At 38.0% G+C, this 21,418-nt stretch overlaps 1 protein-coding gene across 3 annotated transcripts in view; it reads right to left on the reverse strand.

Moving 5' to 3' along the window:
- Positions 1–1,613: 1,613 nt before the first annotated feature.
- Positions 1,614–21,418, reverse strand: part of TRIM66 (tripartite motif containing 66) — a 51,743-nt gene continuing 31,938 nt past the window's right edge. For all 3 annotated transcript variants that reach the window (XM_065682975.1, XM_065682973.1, XM_065682976.1), the window contains exons 11-19: positions 16,361–16,633; positions 15,926–16,154; positions 12,673–12,733; positions 11,783–11,957; positions 10,708–11,015; positions 9,086–9,209; positions 7,484–7,558; positions 5,632–5,784; positions 1,614–5,061 (exon numbers count right to left, since the gene is read on the reverse strand). In XM_065682975.1, the coding sequence (XP_065539047.1) occupies positions 4,792–5,061; positions 5,632–5,784; positions 7,484–7,558; positions 9,086–9,209; positions 10,708–11,015; positions 11,783–11,957; positions 12,673–12,733; positions 15,926–16,154; positions 16,361–16,633 (1,668 nt within the window). In that variant the 3' untranslated portion in view covers positions 1,614–4,791. The remainder of the gene's footprint in view (positions 5,062–5,631; positions 5,785–7,483; positions 7,559–9,085; positions 9,210–10,707; positions 11,016–11,782; positions 11,958–12,672; positions 12,734–15,925; positions 16,155–16,360; positions 16,634–21,418) is intronic.

The following is a 21,418-nucleotide window of genomic DNA, read 5'->3' on the forward strand; positions in this document are numbered from 1 at the left end:
GTCAAGAAGTTATTCTAGTGTGGCAAGCTATCAGGTGCTTCAGGTAATGAAGGAATGTTGGAAAAAGGACAGATGTGTCATCTCAGCACAGCCCACCTAGGAACACAGCACCTATATTATGCCTAAATTAATTAAGTGACATCTCTATCACCTGTACCGGAAACATGGATTTCCTCCACTGACTTTCACAATGAATTTAAAATACATGGCTTCAGTGTCAAACTGCCTCTGGAACACTTCTGTACTGACAAAATTGTCCTAGGCACTACAATCAAGATCAAAAATAGTAACTTACAAACTAATACCCACAGCACAACCATAAATCAGTGTTGTTGCTTCCATAAAACTGGTAAGAATCTCAAGCACTCTCTCAAAGCAGTAAAATACTCCCTGACCTTCAGACACTACCCTATTTGCTCTTGCAAAAACACTTGCATGTCTTATCTTCTTAACCTAAAAAGGACTTTTCAGCAGTGGAGATATACTGTGAGATAGAATTTATGGGGAATCAGCTACAAATTACATCCTATGCAGGAAGAAGTTATTTGAAAAGTGTCTTTCAAGAACCTCTTTTCAGACACTTGGAATGAAAATGGAGAAAGTGAAGCTGAATACTTGACAACAGACTTGAATATTGCAATTTCTCATCTTCACAGTAAGTATTCCCACCTTTTCACAGCAAAGCCACCCAAATACCATATTCCCACTGTTATATATTCTAATTTAAACTTCTATGAAAGTCTACTTAATAGACTAAATGCTACCAATCTACTAAACGCTCTCATGAAAACACACATAACTAGACATTAATTAGCCCACTACTACTGGCTATCGTTATTTTCCCTCAGATTATCTTGTTGATATCTAATCAAAAGTCAGAGAAGCTCAGCTGGTATTTAACTTTGAAGTCTAGTGCCTGTATTTTGCACTTGAAGGATTTGCATGCCCAGTTGTTTTTCTACATTTTCCTGCTTATACAATAAAAAGTTATCTTCATCTACAAATTCTCTCTTAATTATGCCTGAAGAGTAGCTCAGTTATAACCCTGAAATAAGGATCCCTTACCTCTCAAGCCAGTAGGCTTCCAGGTCAGAAAGCTGCTGCTGATAGTTTTATATTCACATAAACCAAACCGAGAGGAACTGTCAAAGACAGAAAAACATTTATAATGCCTGCTTGACTCTTTGCCAACAGAGTATTTTTGTTCTATTCTTTTGTAAATTATTCCAAATTCTTCAATTTGTAACATTTTAATTTTTTAATATTTTTTGATCCTTTCTGATTAAATACACTACAGTAGTTTTCTCGTCTCACTAGTAACTGGTATGTTCATTAGCACCTTAATGTATATTTAAGCTACAAATATTTATTACTTGTTTCATGCTGTGTTTGATTCTCACTAACTCACTCTAATTGAAAGCTAAAAAGGCAGAATATCTATTTGGTATTGAAAATTCCAGCATAAATAGAAAGCTGATCTCCTGTGTAATCATTCTTTTTGTAATCATTCTGTTTTGCTATCAGTAGCTATCAGCAACATAGCTAATATGTTATATTATATATTATCCATATATTAATTGAAAGCAGATGTACTAAAAAGTTTCAGACGGATGTGCAAAAATGTATTTCATGTATTTTATTGTTCAGCAAAACGCATTACATATATAAACATGCAGTCATTTGACAATCTGAATGGTTAAACACCTGTTTGTATTAACTCTAATGCCATTATTTTGTAATGATACTGGAAGACCTATGTCTTTTTTTGAAATTGTAGTGGAATGAAAGTCACATTTGTAGCTGTCATTTCTTCTTCAACAGACCTGTTACTGAAGTGTAATGAATCTCCTTTCCAACTGCTTAGGCGCCAAGAGGATTTTCGCTTTCTACATGTAACCCATTACTAAAGATAAAAGGAAAAATTGTACCCTTGGTTGCATTTGCAGGTCTCTAGTGCGTTTGCTGGGGTTTCCACAGTCTTTCTAGCATTTGTTTCTGCTATACTTACTTCCAGTGCAAAACTTCAGGGATTCCTCCTTGCTTCCTTTCCTACATATTCTGGATTGTGAAACAGGCTGTGTGACAGAAGAAAAAATAACTACGTAACCTGTTATTTCTCTTTTGGGCCAAACGGCCTGACAGATTTTAGAAGAGACCCGTCCTTTTGTATCTGTCAGTGCTGTTATCAGTGTGGAATTGGACTTCACCAGAGTAAATGACCCAAGAATTTACAGGCCCCTCTGGTATGGTGTTCAACAGCAGGAACATCACAAGCCAGCAATTTTAAGGCAACATCCAAGATGAATAACGTTCTTCCGACATGAAACATCTCATGAAGTTGCTAACCTACAGATTTGTGTATGAAAGTACGTATGAGTTAAATTTTTGTTCTATTTACCAACAACATGAAGTTAAAAATATTTTTAACTGTTACTATGTCTTAGAGAAGTAACCAAAAACAAAGTTAGCCTAAAGAGTACTCACTTAAGAGTCCTGCCAGTACACATTCCAAAGGGTATATTATATATGATGATAAACTTCTATTTTAGATAAAGGTATAATATACCCTGGATACATTTTATTAAAAGAGGTGGTCTCCAAAACTACTGGTACAGTTAAACTTACAGCCTTTAAGAAAGAGAATCAGGCTCTTGTTAACTCTGCTTTTCCAGGAAAAAAGGAAGTCATCAATAACCTCTCCCATTTCTACCTCTGTCCCTGGATGAAAGCTATACAGCATATCACTTTTGTGCTATTAATGGTAAAAGATGGGTCTTTGGTGGAGGAATTAATCACCAACTAAGAAAAGGTGACACCTGTAGCACAGGTAAGGGTGATTAATTCAGTTACAAACCTGCACTCATATCTCTGTGCCAAGACACTGTTTTGAGAATATGAGTTTGACAGAAAGCAAACACATAGGAATTCACATATAGAAAATGTAAAGGTTGTTCTTTCATCTCACAGCTTTCCAGTCAGCTTATAATATCCAGATTTTCATTTCTTCAAAGAAAAGAAAACATTAGCTCACTCATATTAGTTAATAGCAAACAGTAAGCCACAGAGATAGTAGAATATAACATTCACATCTTATTATTTCATATATAAACCTTTACTTTAAAGTGTTATCTAAAATAACATATATGGTTACCAGACCAAATAGCCCATATAAACTATGCTGAAAATATCATCTTTACCTACAGGAACCCAATTAAAACGAATTTTAACTCTTTCATTTGAGATCTGCAACAACCCTTCCTCTCAGAGCCACATCACAGCCCAGCTTTACCCTCTCAGGCAGTGCTCTAAGGACAAAGATGCCCCTCAGACACACAACGAAAGCATTGGCCACTACTTCTGGTAGAGGTGGGAAACAGCTTGCAAACCATCACTCTCTGATTAGGTGTGATGTCTTGTTACCTATCGCACCCTGCAGGCTTTACAATTACATGCCACCCTTTCTTCAAATGAGCTCTAAAATTGCTCTTCCGGCCCTTGGTGGTGTTCTGGGAATAAATTATGGCATTTAGGAAAAAAAAAAAAAAGCCATAACCAAACCAAAAACAAACAACTTAGACATATAAACATTATCATCATCTTCTAGCACTGTTGGTAATCACAAGAAATAAGCAAAGAGAAAATCAGGAATATATGACATTAGTTTATAGGCACTTCTATAACCATGTAATTTGCTTCATAGTGAATTTACTGAATTCCAATATCTGCTTTAAAGAAAACCAGCTGGCTTGGGTTATATAAAAATGCTACCTTTGAGACCCAAGAAATCCCCCACTGCTTTACTGAGCATGAATTAGATACTGGAAGAATCATTCCTTGCAAACAGAGAATCCGGTATGTGCTCAGAAACAGTTCACACAAAGCCCTAGTATTAGACTTGTTATTTTGTGATTTAATGAAAATGCTCTGCTTCAAAAGAAATAGCTAATCAGATAATTACCTTAGACTGTATGCCATAGGCCTTGAGCAGTCAAGCTCCCAGAAAAATCATTGAGTAAGACAACATACTGTTTTTATGACTATAAATTGTATTTATCACAAAACATGGCCAACATTCACACTGAGGTTGCAAAATTATTACATGGTTACCAGTGCTCTATAAAATAGAGATGTCATGCTGAACAGATCACAAAACTGTTCTGCAGTATTAGATATTATTAGCATGTTACTTTTATTATTAATCATCATTACCTATCACCAAAATATTAGTAGTTCAGTGTAAACACTGCAAAACATATACATGATCTCACAGATTAAATATTGACAGACTGAAACACTTTGGATCTGTTATCAATTTGGATCTATTCACAAAATCTAGAAATAAGGCATATGGTCAGCAGATTAGGAGAGTTTAAATAAACAGCCCGAATGCTTTGCTTTCCTCCCACACACCTTAACTCTGTCAGTTATGCTGCTGGATGCCTCATAGCAAATCTCATATCTTGAGGAGGTCACACCTGAGGAAGGCTGTTAGCTGGCTGAAACATCATTCTTTTATTTTTTTTCACTTTCCTGTGTATGAAGGAAACAAACAGTGAATAGCTAGAGGGCTTAGTCTTTTTAAAAAGCTTGACAGAGTTTTCTGCTAGGAATAGAACTGTGTGGCCTGAGAGACTTCATTTTTTCATGCTCACACATTCATACACAACTGACACTTTATTTCACTCAGAGGATCTTGACACAAAATTGTAGAACTGATCGCGTCTGTGATAGAAGCTTGACAGTTTTGCACACAGCCCTGTCAAAACTTCCCATCAGTAGCTGTAAACAGAATTAGCAGGGTGGCCACTTAGCAACCAAATGCTTCTGCTTTTGCAGTCTTACAGCATGGCGCCGTCTCTTTTTAGGCTGAATGCACTCCTGTCCATATGATGGCCACTGAAAATCTTGGGGTGGCGTTTTGCTATTCTGGCTCTCCACCTCTTCAGAATCAGAGTCTTCTTGTTGCACTGAAGGAAAATGTCTATCTGGATAAACCTCCTTTAGTTTGCCCTCAAAGAATACATTTAGGCATCTTCCAGCCTCAGCAACCTCTGAATCTGGCTGCAAGAGAAATCATCAAGGATCAAAACCAAATAACTAACCTACCATAACGTCTTGCCTTTGTTGTGTCTGCTACATCTCCATTAGCCCCCTGTGCGCTTTCTACAGCCCGTTAGTCCCACTGCATTTACAATGTAAGTAAAAACCAGATGCTGCTATTAAGGAACACATTTCTGCTCCTCTAAGAAGAAGAGAGATGTGCAGTGAACTAGAAAAAATAGCAGTCATCATTGCATAGAAATTCCTGTGTACCTGAATTTTCCCTAGCTATTTCCCTGGCTGTGGCTGGCTTTTCACAGCACATGCAGCATCATTCCAGATAGTTGTCTGCTAAGATGTCCCTCTCTAATTTTGGATCCATATGTATCTCCAGTTCTCAGGTCCATATGTATCTCCACTTCTATCATTAAAAACAAAAAGATCATTTCCAAAGAATAAAACTGATTAATACTTCTGTTTATCCTAAGCCCATATCTGATGTCAATGGAACCAATAATTACAACACCATGACAGCTTGAAAGAGCAACCCTCTGGTTTATGTGCCCCAACCCATGCATATTAGAAACCTACATAATTGAACTTTGCACAGTTCCAAAACATGAGGCGCACGTCAGTCACAAGTTCCTCAGGTGCAGAATAGTGGGACTTGTCCTTTTTTTGCAGCTTGTTTCGTATGACTGACAAATCCATTGGCCTTTTTATGATCTGGTAATAATGCCGAGCCTGCAATGGGAATAAAACACAGTTATGTAACCTTTTTAATTAAAACATTTCCTCTCCAGTCACTCCTATACAAGTTTGGATGAAGTCACTGCAGAGGATTCCTTGCATGAAGGAAGAGAGCTCTAGTTTTTCAGTGCCTATACTTGCACATCACCTTCCTGGGTGCTTTTTGGTTTGATTAAAAACATATTTGCTTGCAAGATTGATCTTGAATATAGCACACTTCAGTGACTACTCTATTTGCGCTTTGTAAAGTTTACCCCCAGATATAAATGTATAAATATAACCATAGTCAATAATATATGTAACATTGACAATTAGCTGACATTTCCCCAAAGCAGTTATAAAAATGATGTGCTGAGATACTGGCAGCTGATATGATGGAAAGTAGTCTGCCAAGAGTGATTAAAAATATGCTACTACACACTGTTTTAAAAGTTCAATGATAGTCTTCTTCAATGGGCACCAGCTACCACGATATCCCACTCCTTAAATATTTCTGTGTTAAAACCTACTTTTTAGGTAATGTGTTCCATAATTTCATTGCAAGTTATACTAGGTGGAGTGTTTTTTATGTTGTTATTTGGGCTATTCCTTCACATAAACCTTTTTTTCCCCTCTCATTTTCCTCCTTCAACTTGTTTCACATTGTGCTCTATTATTACAATAGTATGAATCTACACTTTCCTTAAAATAGCCAGTCAATACTGTAAATGTTGACTACATCGATGAAACAGCAGTCTTCCCCTGAACACAGTCACATTCCCAACTTTGTGCAAAGTACCAGTGTCCTGGGTTTACCAGTCATCATTTTGCTCCTTCTTAGTAACTGGTGCAAGCTCTGTGTTTTGACTTCCAGCCTGGGCAGAGAGCTGATAACACCGATTGTTTTTAACTGTGGTTAAGTAATGTTTATTCTGACCAAGGACTTTGTGAGTCTCATGCACTGCTGGGGACGAGGGGAAGCTGGGAGGAAGCAGAGACAGGACACCTGACCCAAACTGACCAAAGAGGTATTCCATACCACAGCACGTCATGCCCAGGACGTAACTGAGAGTTACCCAGAAGGGCTAGTTTACTGCTTGGTCGGACTGGGTATCAGTGGGTGGTATTGTATTCTCTTCCCTTGTTATTTCCCTTATTATTGTTATTGGTGGTAGCAGTAGTGATTTGTGTTATACCTTAGTTACTAAACTGTTCTTATCTCAACCCGTGGGAGTTGCAGTCATTTTGATTCCCCTCTCCATCCCTCCAGGAGTAGAGGGAGGGAAAGAAGGGGGGGAGTGAGTGGACGAGCTGTGTGGATCAGTTTAAACCATGACAACCAGAAAAAACGAGAGTCCAGATTTATTTCTAAAGCAGACCTCTCTTACAACAGTGCAACATTTTCCATGTATGCAGCAAGTCAACTTCCTTAATCAATGAGGAACACCTCATCTACCTTTAGTATATATGATACCCACCAGCATCTTAAATTGGCACCCAAACATGGCCTGAGAACACTGGCCAGCATTTACTTGCCTCTGACCTGGCATCTTCAAAGCACTTGCAAGAGGGAAACACCTACCCTTCCCTAGGAATCAATACTGTTCAGAAAAAAAAGTTAATTAATATCTTTCAAGAAGACAAAGGAGAAACTTGAGAGGTGTGCCAGAACATCTTTCGGATTCCTTCTAAGCCATCTTTGTGCGGTACTTACCAGGGGGCTGACAGGTTCATGGAATGGAAGGCTCATACTACTGCAGAACAGAGAAAGCACCAGCTTTTCACATTTCTGTAAAAGCCAAATTTGAAATGCTTTTTAATTCCAATCAAGTGAGTTTCGTTCTTGCCCTTAGTTAATCAATCATTATAACAAGAAGGGGAGTTTTCGTGCCATCTGTACATTTCTGATGCAAAATGGCACATTTCATTCTAACCTGCGGGACATTTTGCCTCATAGCATTTTTATGGTTTTTAAAGTGGGGATAGTCAAGAAATGCCAGAAATGAAACATGTAGAAAATTTTTTTTTGCATGTAAATATCCCAGAAACTCTTGGGAATTCAACACTATCGCTATTTCCTTATGGCACTCCAGAGCTGTCCCTTGGCTCTTGACTAGAAGAACAGCAGCAACAGTGTGGGAACAGTTACATAGAAAATGTTTCACACTGTTCATATCCTGTTATACAAATGGATATTAAGTTATGTAGTTGGTAGTGATATATGAAAACAGTTCCATTTAACCATTATTAGCTTGTAAAACACACTTGTCTTAATTTTTTCCACTAATGAGAAAAAAAAAAGGAGCACTACCAATACATAAGCCATGTCTGCTCACAAGCAATGCAATTTCTAATCAACTCCATTTTCTAAATAGAACCTCACTAATCAAGGTCCAAATCCCAACTATTCCTGGCCCATTGTACCCAATCCAATAGAAACAGGGAACACAACAATATCAAGAATTTATGTCCAGCTCTTTTTTGACAATAGCTTAGATCTGGAAATGGCATGGATGAATTTGAGCAGTGCCGTGGCTGTGCTCATAGGCCTTTCCAAGGAGCCCAAGTGCCCAAGAACCATTGCTGCTGTATTTATGTACAGTGTTCAGACCAGACCAGTGCCTTCATTTGTGCTCAACATCTGCACTCAGCTGTGTGGACTTAGCCTCCCTCTCCAGCCATCAACAGTATACACAGGACCTTTGTTTGGAACTTGTGGCTTCCAAGAACAAAGTCGACTTTAAGAAAGGCAATTTTTCATGGAATGTTCGGTAGAGGAAACTGGTAATAGGGGTGTAAAGAGATGAGGTTTTATCTAGACTGAGTTACCAAGGCCTAAATGTCATCTTCAAGGGGATTAATGATACCTATGAAGACCATATGAAGATTTCAATCCAACTGGAAGTCAAAAAGTGTCTACATCACAAAATGTCATTGCAACTGGCATAAGTAGATGTCTGAGAAGATGCCAAGTCTTAAATTAAAAAGATTCAGTGGCAGAAAGCCAGGCAAAGGTGACTCAGGGAAGCTTGCTCTGCTGCTGAGTATGACTTCCCCGTTCAAAGGAGAAAGGAATTCCAGATCTGTTTGCTTCATCTTTCTGTAACATGTCATTCATTTTAAAATTGAACAGCAATGTCTAGGTAGAAGAAAGTGCTATAGCTGAATACTAACAATGTGATTGCTGTATTTACTACTCTCTGAAACATTCAAGTAGCAACCAAGTCAAAACGGTCATATTTTCAATGAAGAGGCAAAGCCTTGTGCTGAGATGCTATGTCCTTTTCTAAGTAATACAATATATAGTTATTCCCACCTTCTGGTCATAGTCATCAAGGCCATATTGTGTACTATTGCTGTGGCTGTAGCGAGTGTTTTCACAGTCATATTCTACCTCCGGCTTCATTGGATTACAGCAAAGCGTGCACACCCATTCTCCCCTGCAAAACAAGGGAACAAAAACTTCTGTCAAATTTTGTCAGCAACCTCGTCAAAAACAAACCTCAGGAATCACAGTTTTTGCAAACAAGTCTCGTTCTTAACTAGTATTACAGTAGTAGGCAATCTGAAACCCATTGTACCAGATGTTCTTCAAGAGATTTGAATCTATTTAGAAGTGTAAAAATTTCAGATTCTACTCATTGCACTTTTTCTGACAAAGAGACAAAATGGTGCTTGAAATCACGTACCAGCAGTGTGTGCAGCTGCATTGATTCAAGTTCTGTTTCTTTTGAAAAATAATAAGAAAAAATAGCCAACGGTTGGTTCATAAGACAAAATCAGATACAGACAAAACTTTATATATTATCAATTGATATTATAATTAACATATTTATCTAAGAAATCAACATTATCAGAAAAGATCATAATGTGTGATAGGACACAGGTTCCCAAAGAAAACAAACATAAGTGTCCATGGGCATAAGTGTCCTTCCTAGTAGATCCATTTTCAGAAACCTCTTGAAGAACTTCTTGAATGCAGCAATGCAATTTCTGCAGTACTAGGGCCTGAACAGCTGTACGTGAAGGTATATTAAAGAACTATGAATACAGAACTTCAGTTAAGGGGATTAATTTACTTCATTGGAATTTAACTTTGCCTAGGAAGTTTATTTTAAAAGAAAAACTTGGTTTTCATATTGTTTTGAAACTAGTGGTTTAGTAATGACTTAGCTGTTAGAGAAAAGAGATGGAAATTCCTGCTTTTTTAATAGAAAGAAAAACCAGGTTATCCAAACTGATCTCTTACAACATATTTTTCTCAGCTTAGGCTTGGCATGAACAAAGTAGTCTCTGGTCCCACCTGGTAACAATTTCTAACAGAATTCAGAATTATACACCAATAACACCAATTATACACCAGCAACACAAATTATTCAGCCTCATTTTTACAGTTTGGTATGTGGACATGTACCTAATTCTCGCTCTGTTGCATACAATTCATCTGTGATAAGTTGCCAGGGAATGTACGTCTTAGGGAAACCAATGCCCTAAACATCTTTACACAAAATTCCAAATAACCCTAAATTTCCCATAAAACTGGTTAGGAAACCAAATATGAACACACTGATTGCTCTTTCCTTGCGCTAGTCACTGTTTTTGCAGAGAAAAGATGAAGTCTACACCATAGACTTTACATGTGCATTAGGATTTCATTTTTCTCCAATAAATTGTAAGAATGTTTTAAAGCTCAGGTCTGCCACCTCTTTTGTTGTAGTGGCCAGCTAACTGCAGAAAGGGCATGCATGGCTGGAAACACTTCTTGTTAGTAATTCATCTAATTCCTAGTAAGACAATTCTTTCCTTTGCAAGAAAGGCAAGAAAGAGATGCAGTCCTTGCTGTTGTGTAAAGGTGATACATACATCCCTGAGGATATATTCTGCTCCAAGGCAGTGAGCAGAAGCTGAGTACATTAGCATAATGTCATACATACTCACACTGGAAAGCTGAGCAGGGCTGGAACATGGCAGGAGAGATGGAAGACCTTGGGGCAACGATCACAGCACAGCAGCTCTCCTCCATTAAGACACACAGCACAGAAATCCTCATTTTCAATTGTATTAACATCTTGAGTAATTGGAGATTTTTTTGTGGTGGAGATGCCATTGCTGAGCTTCTGATCAACAGAGGCAATATCTACAGACGCAGGTCGTATCTGTCCTGCAGCCTGGGGTATGAGAAATTCTCTGTCCTCTGAGTTCTCCTGTTTGGATGTCATTCCTTCAGGTGGACTATGTTTATTTATCTGGAAGGAAGAAAAATCTGGGATCACGCAATCACAATTTTCGCATATAAGCATTCAACAGCAGCAGTTATCTGCATACAAAATGGTTTCTCTGCAGTGAACTCTACTGGAGAGGGCACTGCGGTTCAGCAGGCCCACGCTCAGCTCAGTGTCTGCCAGTGGCTCACCAGGTCACCTTGGTCAAGTCATTCTCTCCACGTACCAAAATGTAAAATGTAAGAGCACTGTGAGAGAGCTGTACAGATTTTATACCACAGATGATAGTGCAGGATACTTTACAGTCTTATTTGCAAATTTCACAGTAAACAGCTCCAAAAAAATAAGAGTATAGTTTTTTGTTCCCACCAGAAATTCCCATTTCCTTCTGTGGAAAAAAATTCACACTCAAGATTCCAGTGAAGCAGTAGAATACAAAGATTTTAAGAATCTACTGTACTGTGATTTCTGGAATCTCAAATGAGCATTCAGGTCAGTTTTAAGCTATTTGTCCTGTATTTGTAACTAGGCAGTACAGCCAGGTTGTCTGCTAGAATATAAAACCACTACAGCTATCCAACCCCAGGGACAGACTTCTCAGAAATGGAAGTATCGGGGAACTACACAGCAAACTAAAAGCTGCATTCCTCATAACTTCAACCCATCACAGAAGTGTCTGAGGGTAAAATGAATCGACATACTTAAGGGTATGATAACTTTCAGAACCTGTGGGTACAAGCTAGTGGGATAAAGGGGAGAAAGCAGGTAAAACCTCAAGGAAATTCCACTACCTTTATAGCCATACTTGAAGATTGGGTCCCACATTCAATTATGAGAAGGAAATCGCCCTCCTGCTCATTGTCCTTTGGCTGGAGCTTAAACACTGGGAGCTCCCCCACTTCTGATGTACATATTTTTAAACGTTCCAGTCGCACATAGGGGTTTTTCTGCTCCTTAGAGGAAGGTCTACAATCAAAACGATGCATGGTTAAATTCACTCATATTCCACAAAATTCTGTTGCCTACTAATTTTCAACATTTTTAATGCACTGCTGTGTTGCTTTTCCTTTGTAACTCTGATTCTGGCCAAATGCTGAAAATCTGGATGCTTTTTCACATGCCAGTTCTTTAAGAAATGTGGATGCAATTGCTTTAAATTAATCATATGTGTAAATACATTACTAAGTTCTGTGTTAAAATTTTGCCCTGCTCCATGTATTTTTCTTTTCATTATTTCAGTTTTAGGCATGCTTGATACTTTTCGGTATGGCTGGCTTCAAGCAGCAACACAGCACATCGTCAACTTTCCTTTAAAATATATTATTACAGTAGTAGCTGGAAACAGAATTTTATAAAGTCATTGAAAACATGTTAATCCTGTTCCCATTATATTTTTTAGGTTTAATTTGGGATAAACGGTTTCTAATTGTTCATGTGAGATAAGTTGGAAATATAATTCATTCTGGAAAATTACACAGAAAAAGAGAAGTACTTGAACTCGCCACCTTTTAAATTGTCGTTTTCAAGTTTAAGAGAATACTTTACAATTTTCAGAATTTTTAACTATAAGGAATCTTGCATTCTTTTAAGTTCTGTGTTACCATTAAGTATGACAAATTTTCTAAATACACACATAAAATTTCATGGCCAGTGCTTTTGTATAAAAAAAAGATTCTGTTACCTGACATTCTGATTGCTTTCCATACCCATTTCAAAATGTTCCTTTTCACAGTTATTGGAACCTGGAACAGAAGATAAGAAAATGAATAAAATATTTATAATACCAGAGTCAGATTAGGGTAGAAAGTACTTCAATATTCATGTACTTTTGTCTGGTGTTTAATATGATATCATAAGTGAATTATGGAATCATTTCATCCGTATGAATAGAAAATACGTATGCTATTTTCTGTTCTGGGATACAGTCTTTGACTTTCTCTTTGCTTTTAACCACAGCTTCTATACTGAATACGAGGAGTCTTTCCAAAATATTTTGTCAAAATGGTTACATCCTCAGGGCATAATATATGTATACAGCCATGCCACATTCATCCATATACATGGAACAAGATAAGTAATCCTCTTTTCTATACAGCCTTCTTTTGAGAAAAACAGACCTACTGACGTCTGAACTCCCGAGTTTCAAGAAGTCTCCACAGTCTCTTGTTCCATGCTAGCAACGTTCTGGATAATTCTAGTTATTTGAAAACAGGAAGGAAATTGTGTCTCCCATCTGGCACTGAGGGACCAAAATTACTCTGTATCATTCCTTTCTATCCTCCATCATATATAATATATAAACATACAAATTGAAAACTATCTGTTATATAATCATGAGAGTAACTGTAGCTCTTGACTGATACTAGACACAAGAATAACAAAACAGCTTTGGAAAGATGGGATGTCTATGAGAAGAAGACCGCAGTGGATGCCCTCGTAAATACCAGTCCACTGACAAATTTCATAGTAACTCTTTCTTTTGCTAGGAATTAGTTTGACTAGTCTATACTAAAAAGAAAACAAACCAAATATAATGACTATCTGGAAAAAAGTGAGTGCCAGGAAAACATGCCTTTTAAAGAAAACCTAACTTGGGTCAAAGGTACCTAAACCCATGGCTTGAAAACAATGTGCCTCTAAGACACTGCTGTTCTCAGCCACAAGAAATACAACCGAATCAAGACTGACAAGGAAAGGTGCATTTAACATCACTTGTTAAGTGTTATTCACTTATGATTGTTGTGCAGGGGAAGGGTGGTAGCCATGGCTCTGGCAGGAATTACTAAAGGGTGACTGCATACTGAGCTGAAGGAGGTGCTCTCATTAACATTGCCAAACCAGAGAATGTCCCACTAGTGCTGGGCTCCCTAATATTAATCAACATTTCCATCAGCAACTCGGCTCATGAAAAACAGTACCTCTGAAATTTGTGGAAAACACCAAACTAGAGTGGTTGCAAACACTTGGAGAATGCTTATGATTACAAAAAATTACCTTTAAGTGTCAGAGAAGAGGAATCTCCTAAATCAGTAAGACTTAATCAAGATACCTAAGTACTAAGCTTATGAAGGATCAGATAAATGTAATCACACAGGAAAGTAACTGATTAAGGAATAGGTCTGTAAGAAGGAACTATGAGTCAGCATGGACTGTTCACTGCGAGCTGACCACATAATGCTGCCGCTGCACAAAACTCAGATGCCATCCTGCAGCATATCGCCAGCAGTGAGGAATGTAAAACACAATAAGCTGATACCCTGGCTCTGCATGGCACCCCAGAGGCCTTGTCTGCAGCACTGTGTTTGCCTGTGGGCAGCACTCTTTAATTGCAGAGAGCCCAAAATACTGCAACAGGGGAGGTGGTTTTAAAAAAATCACAGCTCTGACCCATGAGGAGAGACTGAAGCTATCAGATTTGTTTAGTCTAGAAAAGAGGAGGGGAGGAGAGGGTGTTTACACAAAACATGATTAGAAGAAAAGTGGCTGTAAGAGGGAAAATAATGAAATGTACAACTTTTACCACATCTCTTGGGGCTGGGATAAGAAGTGTTTTGTTGTAAATTAAACTTATATGTTTATATTTTATATTACAAAAGAATGAGTCATTGGAGCTATATACCAGAAGCATACCAGAAGGAATTTGGCAGCACAGCACTGCTGAAGCCAGTAAGTTCTACAGAGAGCTACAAGCAAAGATAATGTTGCGTTTGTAACAGAGTTCTCTCTCTCCCTGGTGCACACCGCATATTTCCTCAGGTCTTCCCTCAATGCACGCCTTTAAACAGCAAGAGCAGGATGAGAATTGCTCACTCCTGATCCTTCCTTGTGAAAAGGGAGCAACACTGAATTCAACACTCAAGTCTTCATCCTCTTGCACAACAGGACCAGTGCTTTACACATTGCAGATTTGGAGCATCTGTTACAGACAGTGAGATTCTGTACACTGCGGCTGCTTTCCTTGTGTAGTGTCACAAGACCCAAACCAGATACTACAAAACTACTCCTCTCAGAGACACTTAAGCCTGACTGAGGCACAGCTTTTTAGGGGTGCGCCTGATTTTTACAACTCACGCAAATGATTGTGGCATAATTGTCACAATCTGGCATAGTACATGTAAGAGAAGACAAATACATTTCCTTGGCTCACTGAGCTAGGCCTCCTTTGTACTAACTAGAATTCTCTAAGTAAAAAAATGGCACAGAGATAGAAATATTAATTCATCTTTTAGAGAGAAAAGCAGCCAAATATTGGCATAAGTCACAGGATAACAGCTTGATCCTGCAATCCCCTGCTTGCATGAATAGTCCCATTGACTTTTTGAGTTTGCAGGAGGGAGGCTTTCCAGTGCAGCACAAGGATGCTGGCAATTTGCCCATGAAAAGAGTTAAGTAAGGTCTAATTCTCCATTAAGGCTGGAGAAACAGGCCTTAGCTGAAGGGAATGTTCCACTGTAGACAGAGCCAAGCAAAAGCACGTACTGTGCAATATATCAACCTAACAAAAATTTGCTATGATACTGATGTGAAGGAATTAGCAGAAAGCACATTACATTTCAGAAGTTTGGTTTTTGTTAATTGAATTTGGGCTCCTCAAACCAGCTCTTCAGTAATCATAACTGCAGGTCTCATCAACAGGAGTGCTTCTATGAGAACTAATACTCCAGGTACTTCACACAGACAGACTAGTTTCGGGTTCATAGATGAAGGACTTTACAAATTCAAGGCATATAATTTCCATATTTTTCCACCACAAATGAGATCAATCATGCTTTTCCACTGGATTAAGTACTCTGATAATATTCGAAGCTTGTTGGAAAAGCATATTTATGTTTAAGTACACTAATAAGCATGCTGCTTTGCAATGCTTGCAATGCACAGTGTTAAGAAAGAAAGAAAGACCAAAACCCTAAATGAAATATTGAAAAGCCTGGTACCTTCTTTGCTTCTAAGTTCTCTCTTTCTAGCATTCACGGGCAGGAAAGAAGTGCTACTGTGCAGTTTAGAAGGAGAAGTGCAATGTTGACATTTTTTGATCGAAAGATTAATAGGTTCTTCCAGCACTTTTTGTGTAGAAAGAGTTAATTCATTAACTACATCTTGTCCAGCAGCATCCAAGTTGTTTTCTAGCGGATGATCTACAATATCGAAGTCTTCATTTTCCAGCTTCAGGGAAAAAAAATAGTAAAAATCATATTTTATTGTTAGTTTTCTTTCTTTCCATCTTAAAAACACATATAAATTTGTAACTAGTTTTCAAATACCACATAAGGAAAACTTTACTTACTGAAATAGCTGCCTTTGACTGATTACAAAAACATGTGCTATCAATGAAAGTGGATTCCCTTTAGTGGAGTTTAAGCCATTCCTACCTTGCACTTAGTGCTGCCCTGGAGTGCATCACCTGGTGCATGGCCAGCGGCAGCCCCAGGGTTCAGGTCACTTGGAGCTCTGCCCAGCACCAAGGTGTAACTGGGCACTGACTCTGGTGGAGTATCACAATCACAAAGGGCTCTTGAGGATGGGCAAAGAGTTTCAGCGGCTGCAGCTTGCATATGTGGATCAGCCAAGCTAGATAACCTCATTGAGGATAGTTCCATTTCTAAACCGTTGGAAATGGCCACAACGCTTAAGGATGCCAAATGCTGGGAAAAGTAAAAAGAAAAAACAATATGTTAATAAGTTTTTCAGCAGCAAAATGTTACTGTTCTTTCTATAATGGATGAGATAATCCATTTCAGCTATAGGTAATGAAGCAGCTGTATCATGTGTCTATTGTAATCTTATACGATTTCCAAAAGCTTTAGATTTTCCACTACTAAACCTGAAAATCAGAAAAGGAGACACCTGGGTTATTTTTCTGTGATATACAAAAAATGTCTTCCGTTGATCAGCCCAAAGGATCCTGATTTTTAACTTCCTACAACGAACAGGAAATCTAGGCATGTAGAACACTGTACTAAATCAATTCTTGATATAAGCCCTACTAACTACCGCTAAGTTTTTCCAGAAGAAATAAGATTCAGATCAGACTTTTTATCACTTTATTCAAAAATCATCAGATTATTTTATTCAGAAGGAAGATTCAGAAGAAAAAAGATTCAAATCTGACACAGATGAGACAATTGTTACTATTAATAATGGTGAAAAGTTTATGCTAGTTAGTGAGTCTGTCCTTTAAATATCATAGCATAAATCCAGAAACATCCTACGTGTGCTAATGAGGAAAGGATGTAACATGTCTAGTTTCCAAAGAAAAGGAATATTTACCAAAGTCTCTGAAATAGTTTCAGTAACATGCATTTTCTACTGTCTCATGATTTGTCACTGTCAAAACCAGAGAAATACTGCTATGCAAAACAAAACAAATTCACCTATATAGGTGACTTCCTTAAGCTGCCTTACATCCAGGAACGTGCGCCTGTGCTGAAATCAGTTTTCTCCTAGTGTGCGTATGAGGCAAATATAAGTAGCCTTAAGAAGTATGGAGATTTGTGTCATTTGAAAACATAGTTTTCCATTTATGTTGTCATAGTTCATTGTGTACCACCCTTGATAACTAACTGAATAAATATTTTCCGTTTGACTACAATACTGTAAGCAGCACTCATTGTAATATAAATCAAGATGAAAGAAATGTGTTGACTGTGTCTGAATTAGAGTTTAACTTCTTTGTTGTACTTACTTTTCTGCTAGGGGCCTGTGACTTAGAAGTGAATCTGAGACAGGACCCATTTCCTAGATTTAATTAGTATTTCTCAACTGTTACTCAGTTTTTGGTTTTGATGCCTTTGTCCATCTTAATCCAACAGTGGTAAAGACAGTAGCTTAGATTGAGCTGTCAGTTCTGCCTGTGTAAATCTTACATAATGCCAAAGAAGTCAGTGTTGAATTCCTCGGCTTCCAGTGCCTATCACCAATGCACTAAGAGAACTCTCTGCCCACAGACATTAATTTTCACCTATGGATGTTATTTAATTTCCCTTTCCTCAGTTTGCAATACACATGACGGTAGGAGTTTTGCCAAAACAGTGAACACTTACATTCAATGAGACAAAAGAGGTCAGCTCTTCTACAGTGCTAGGGAATGTTTGTGCCATCTTCCACACAGTGCTCTAGTAAGTCTGTTCTAAACAGTCTTTTCATGTAGAAGGCATGAAGTCTTTTTCATGTAGAGTGCCGAGTCTCTGCAGCCAGAGCATTGGCCATTTCCCTCCTACTGAGTCAAATCAATGTCCCTAAATCTAAGCTGCCTGAGCTATAATAACTTCTTGGAAGCAGCTGGAACTAGTCAACCATGTGCTTTGTACCTTACATTTAAGCTGAAAACGAGAACACAGTAAATGAGGAAATGCATTGGTGGAAGCACAGCTTTCTGTATGCTCTGTCTGATAGGGCATTCCTATGAGTGTTCATGTTTCAAAGCAATGTAAGTAGGTCAGAAAGGAATCCAGCTTTCATGGTCACACATCCTAAGAAGTCCGCAAAGATCAAAAATGTTCATTTGCTGTCATAATGTTCTTGTGACAGGTTCCTGCACATGCAGTGACAAATGCTGCCTCTCAAGAACACATTTTCCTTTCCATACCATCACTCTTTTTATCACAAGCCTTCTTCAGATGACAAAATTATCATGAGAATTGTTCTCATATACAGAAAACAAATAAGTAGAATTAATGCCTGAACTGAATGGATGGATGTGATCAGCCTCGCCTTTCCACCTTATTTCAAACCCCATTGTGAGTATTAATCAAGTCCCTGTGAAGTAGTTAAATATTTATTTAGCCAGATTCTCAAAATCACAAAGCATCCACAAATTCCTGAGTTAATAGGAACTACCTAACGCTCCATTGGAAATGGGCATGCTGAGGCACACACGTGGCAGGCACACCACCCAAAGCTGCATAGAAAGTTAACTGAAGACCTTGTGGCTATTCACTTCTTCTAATCACACACATATTCCTTTACTTGTGTCACAACAGTGTGCCATCATCTATTACGTATTGAGACCTGACCCTGAGAAGACCCATCAGTGTGTAACTGTATACACTGCAGACAAAATGTTAGCTCAAATAAGATAATGGTAGGCTTACTCCTGGCTTCAGTGAGACAAGTTTACTTACTGGGAGAAGTCACTGGGACAACTCCTACTGCAGAAAAAAGATGATAGACACACACATACATAAAACTTTGTAGCAATAAAAATTTTTTTGAAAGGTGAAATTCAACAGTGTTACATCTTTTTAGTCTTCTAGATAGCATCAGTTTCTTCAGAGATCTTTTTAGATTATATAAGCCAATATAAAACCTTATGCTTGTTAAAAGGAAAAAAGAATAATGAGGCCATCAAACTGCCATCTGTCTTTCCCTTGGGGCAAAAGTTAATTTTGTGGTTATTTTAATGATGAAGCAACATTATGATCTTTCAGTGCAAAATATTAAAACTCACACTTAAGAACAGACACATTCCATTCTAATCCATGGAGCTGCTGTCAAGTGTGAAGTGAACAATGCACTGGGAACAAGGCTCATTAATAGCCTATTAATTCACTCCCTAAAATAATCATTTCTTTTGCCATTAGCAAAAATTTCTTTTCCCCTGAGAGTTCAGCTACTTTTTGCAAATGGGATGCCTTTAAAGAATTTATCTCTGTTTTATAAAAGCTCTATTGCTTTTACATTGACCATTTGAACAACAACAAGCATTAATTATGCTCTTGGGTAGAGGGTGGCTTCAGCTGTAGGTTAACTTGGAAACTTTTGACATTTTAATGTACAGCTGGCACATTGAACTACATCTGTGTCATTATAAATGGAATTCTCATTGTCTCATAATTAATTTTGGTCTGATGATCCTTATATTATAATGGCAGCAGCATCACCACCCCAAAATGCCTTCTACCACAAATTTCATAGCTATGGTAGGGAAAGGTAAGAAGAAAGAACATGCAAAGTGCCTTCAAAGAACAAAAAATAAACATATTGTTCAAATATTTCTTCGATCACTGTTGCATTTAAAATGTCCAGTGTAAACATGCAGCACTAATACAGAAGAATTCTGAGAAGCAAATACTTACCTTGAAACACTGGAATTAGGATTTGTTAGGGTTGTTTTGGCAAAGTCTCAAGGCTGTTGACATTAAGTGTCACAGATAAAGAAAGCCAAAACTAGGAACCGCCAATACTCTTTGCTATAAGAGAAATAACATGCTGCAAATGGTTGCAGAGTAATGAACGGCTGCTATTAAGTGGAGCAATCCCCCTGGCAGCTCATTATGCTAGGAGGTTAAACAAATGTACTACTCCAATCCAGTTGCTTAACTCACCGCACACAGCAGCACTGATAACACAGTCTACACATTTCCTATTCGTATTTCCCAATTTTGGAATAGAATCCAACGGATTTCCTTTCTGGTTTTGTGAGAAAAAGAATCCAAATCTGCCTTAACATTCTGTCTGAATAAAATGGAGATGACTTAAAGTGGAAGGAGGAAGAGATTGTATGGAGCAAGCAGCATCATGTTTTATTTATCCTTTTTTCCAGGTCAAAGGAAAAGGTTTTGTTAAATTTCCATTCCGAGAAATGTACCTAATTGCATTAAGCATGAGAGCATGAATGCATTTCTGCTTAATCAGCTCAATTCTTTAGAGTCAAAAAACATTCTGATACGTTAGGAATTTGCAGGACACTAAATTCCAGGCTGTTATCAACTCTAATCCCCCTAAAATTAATAGTAGTTAGGAAAAAAACCCCACATCGCAACAACAAACCTGCCTCAGTCCCAAGCTTGGACTCAAATTCCTAGGGATGGATATTAAATTATTACTTTCGGTCACTAAGTACTCACAACATGCTCAGTGCAATAGTAACAAAAGTAAAACCTGTGCTGTTACACCAAACCCCTCTTAAACAAATTTCACATGCTTTTAAAGATAAATAAATAATCACTTGCCACTAAGATGGAAGATTTGTCATTAACAAAGTTTCAGACAAATGTGTTGGGGCAAAATACCTAAGAATGCCACCTACAGCAGACTAAGTTCAGCTGCTCTCTCTGATAACCCTGTAATAACAGCAGCACTGGCACATTAGAGCCTAGAATCCATCAAGTCCAGAAGATGCTAAGAGGTTGCACCATGCACTGTCACTGTGTTAGTCTTGCATGAAATGCCACCATTGCATATAATTGGAATAAACCAGAAGCCTCTTTCAGAGTGCTCTCAAGAGTGTTCCTTGGATGGCATGAAATATTTTCTAGGATCTCCCTGTTTCAAGTACTTTATGATGTTTAAGACAAACAGAGCTTTTGAACTAAGAATCTGGGACTTACTGTGAATCAAAAAGAACAATACGAAAAACAGTGTTATAGCACTATACAAAGTTTCCATGTGCTTATACCTTGCTTACTATTTCTGGTCACCCTGTCACA

The sequence above is a fragment of the Lathamus discolor genome, chromosome 6 (assembly GCF_037157495.1).
Source record: "Lathamus discolor isolate bLatDis1 chromosome 6, bLatDis1.hap1, whole genome shotgun sequence".
Taxonomy (NCBI): Eukaryota; Metazoa; Chordata; class Aves; order Psittaciformes; family Psittacidae; genus Lathamus; species Lathamus discolor.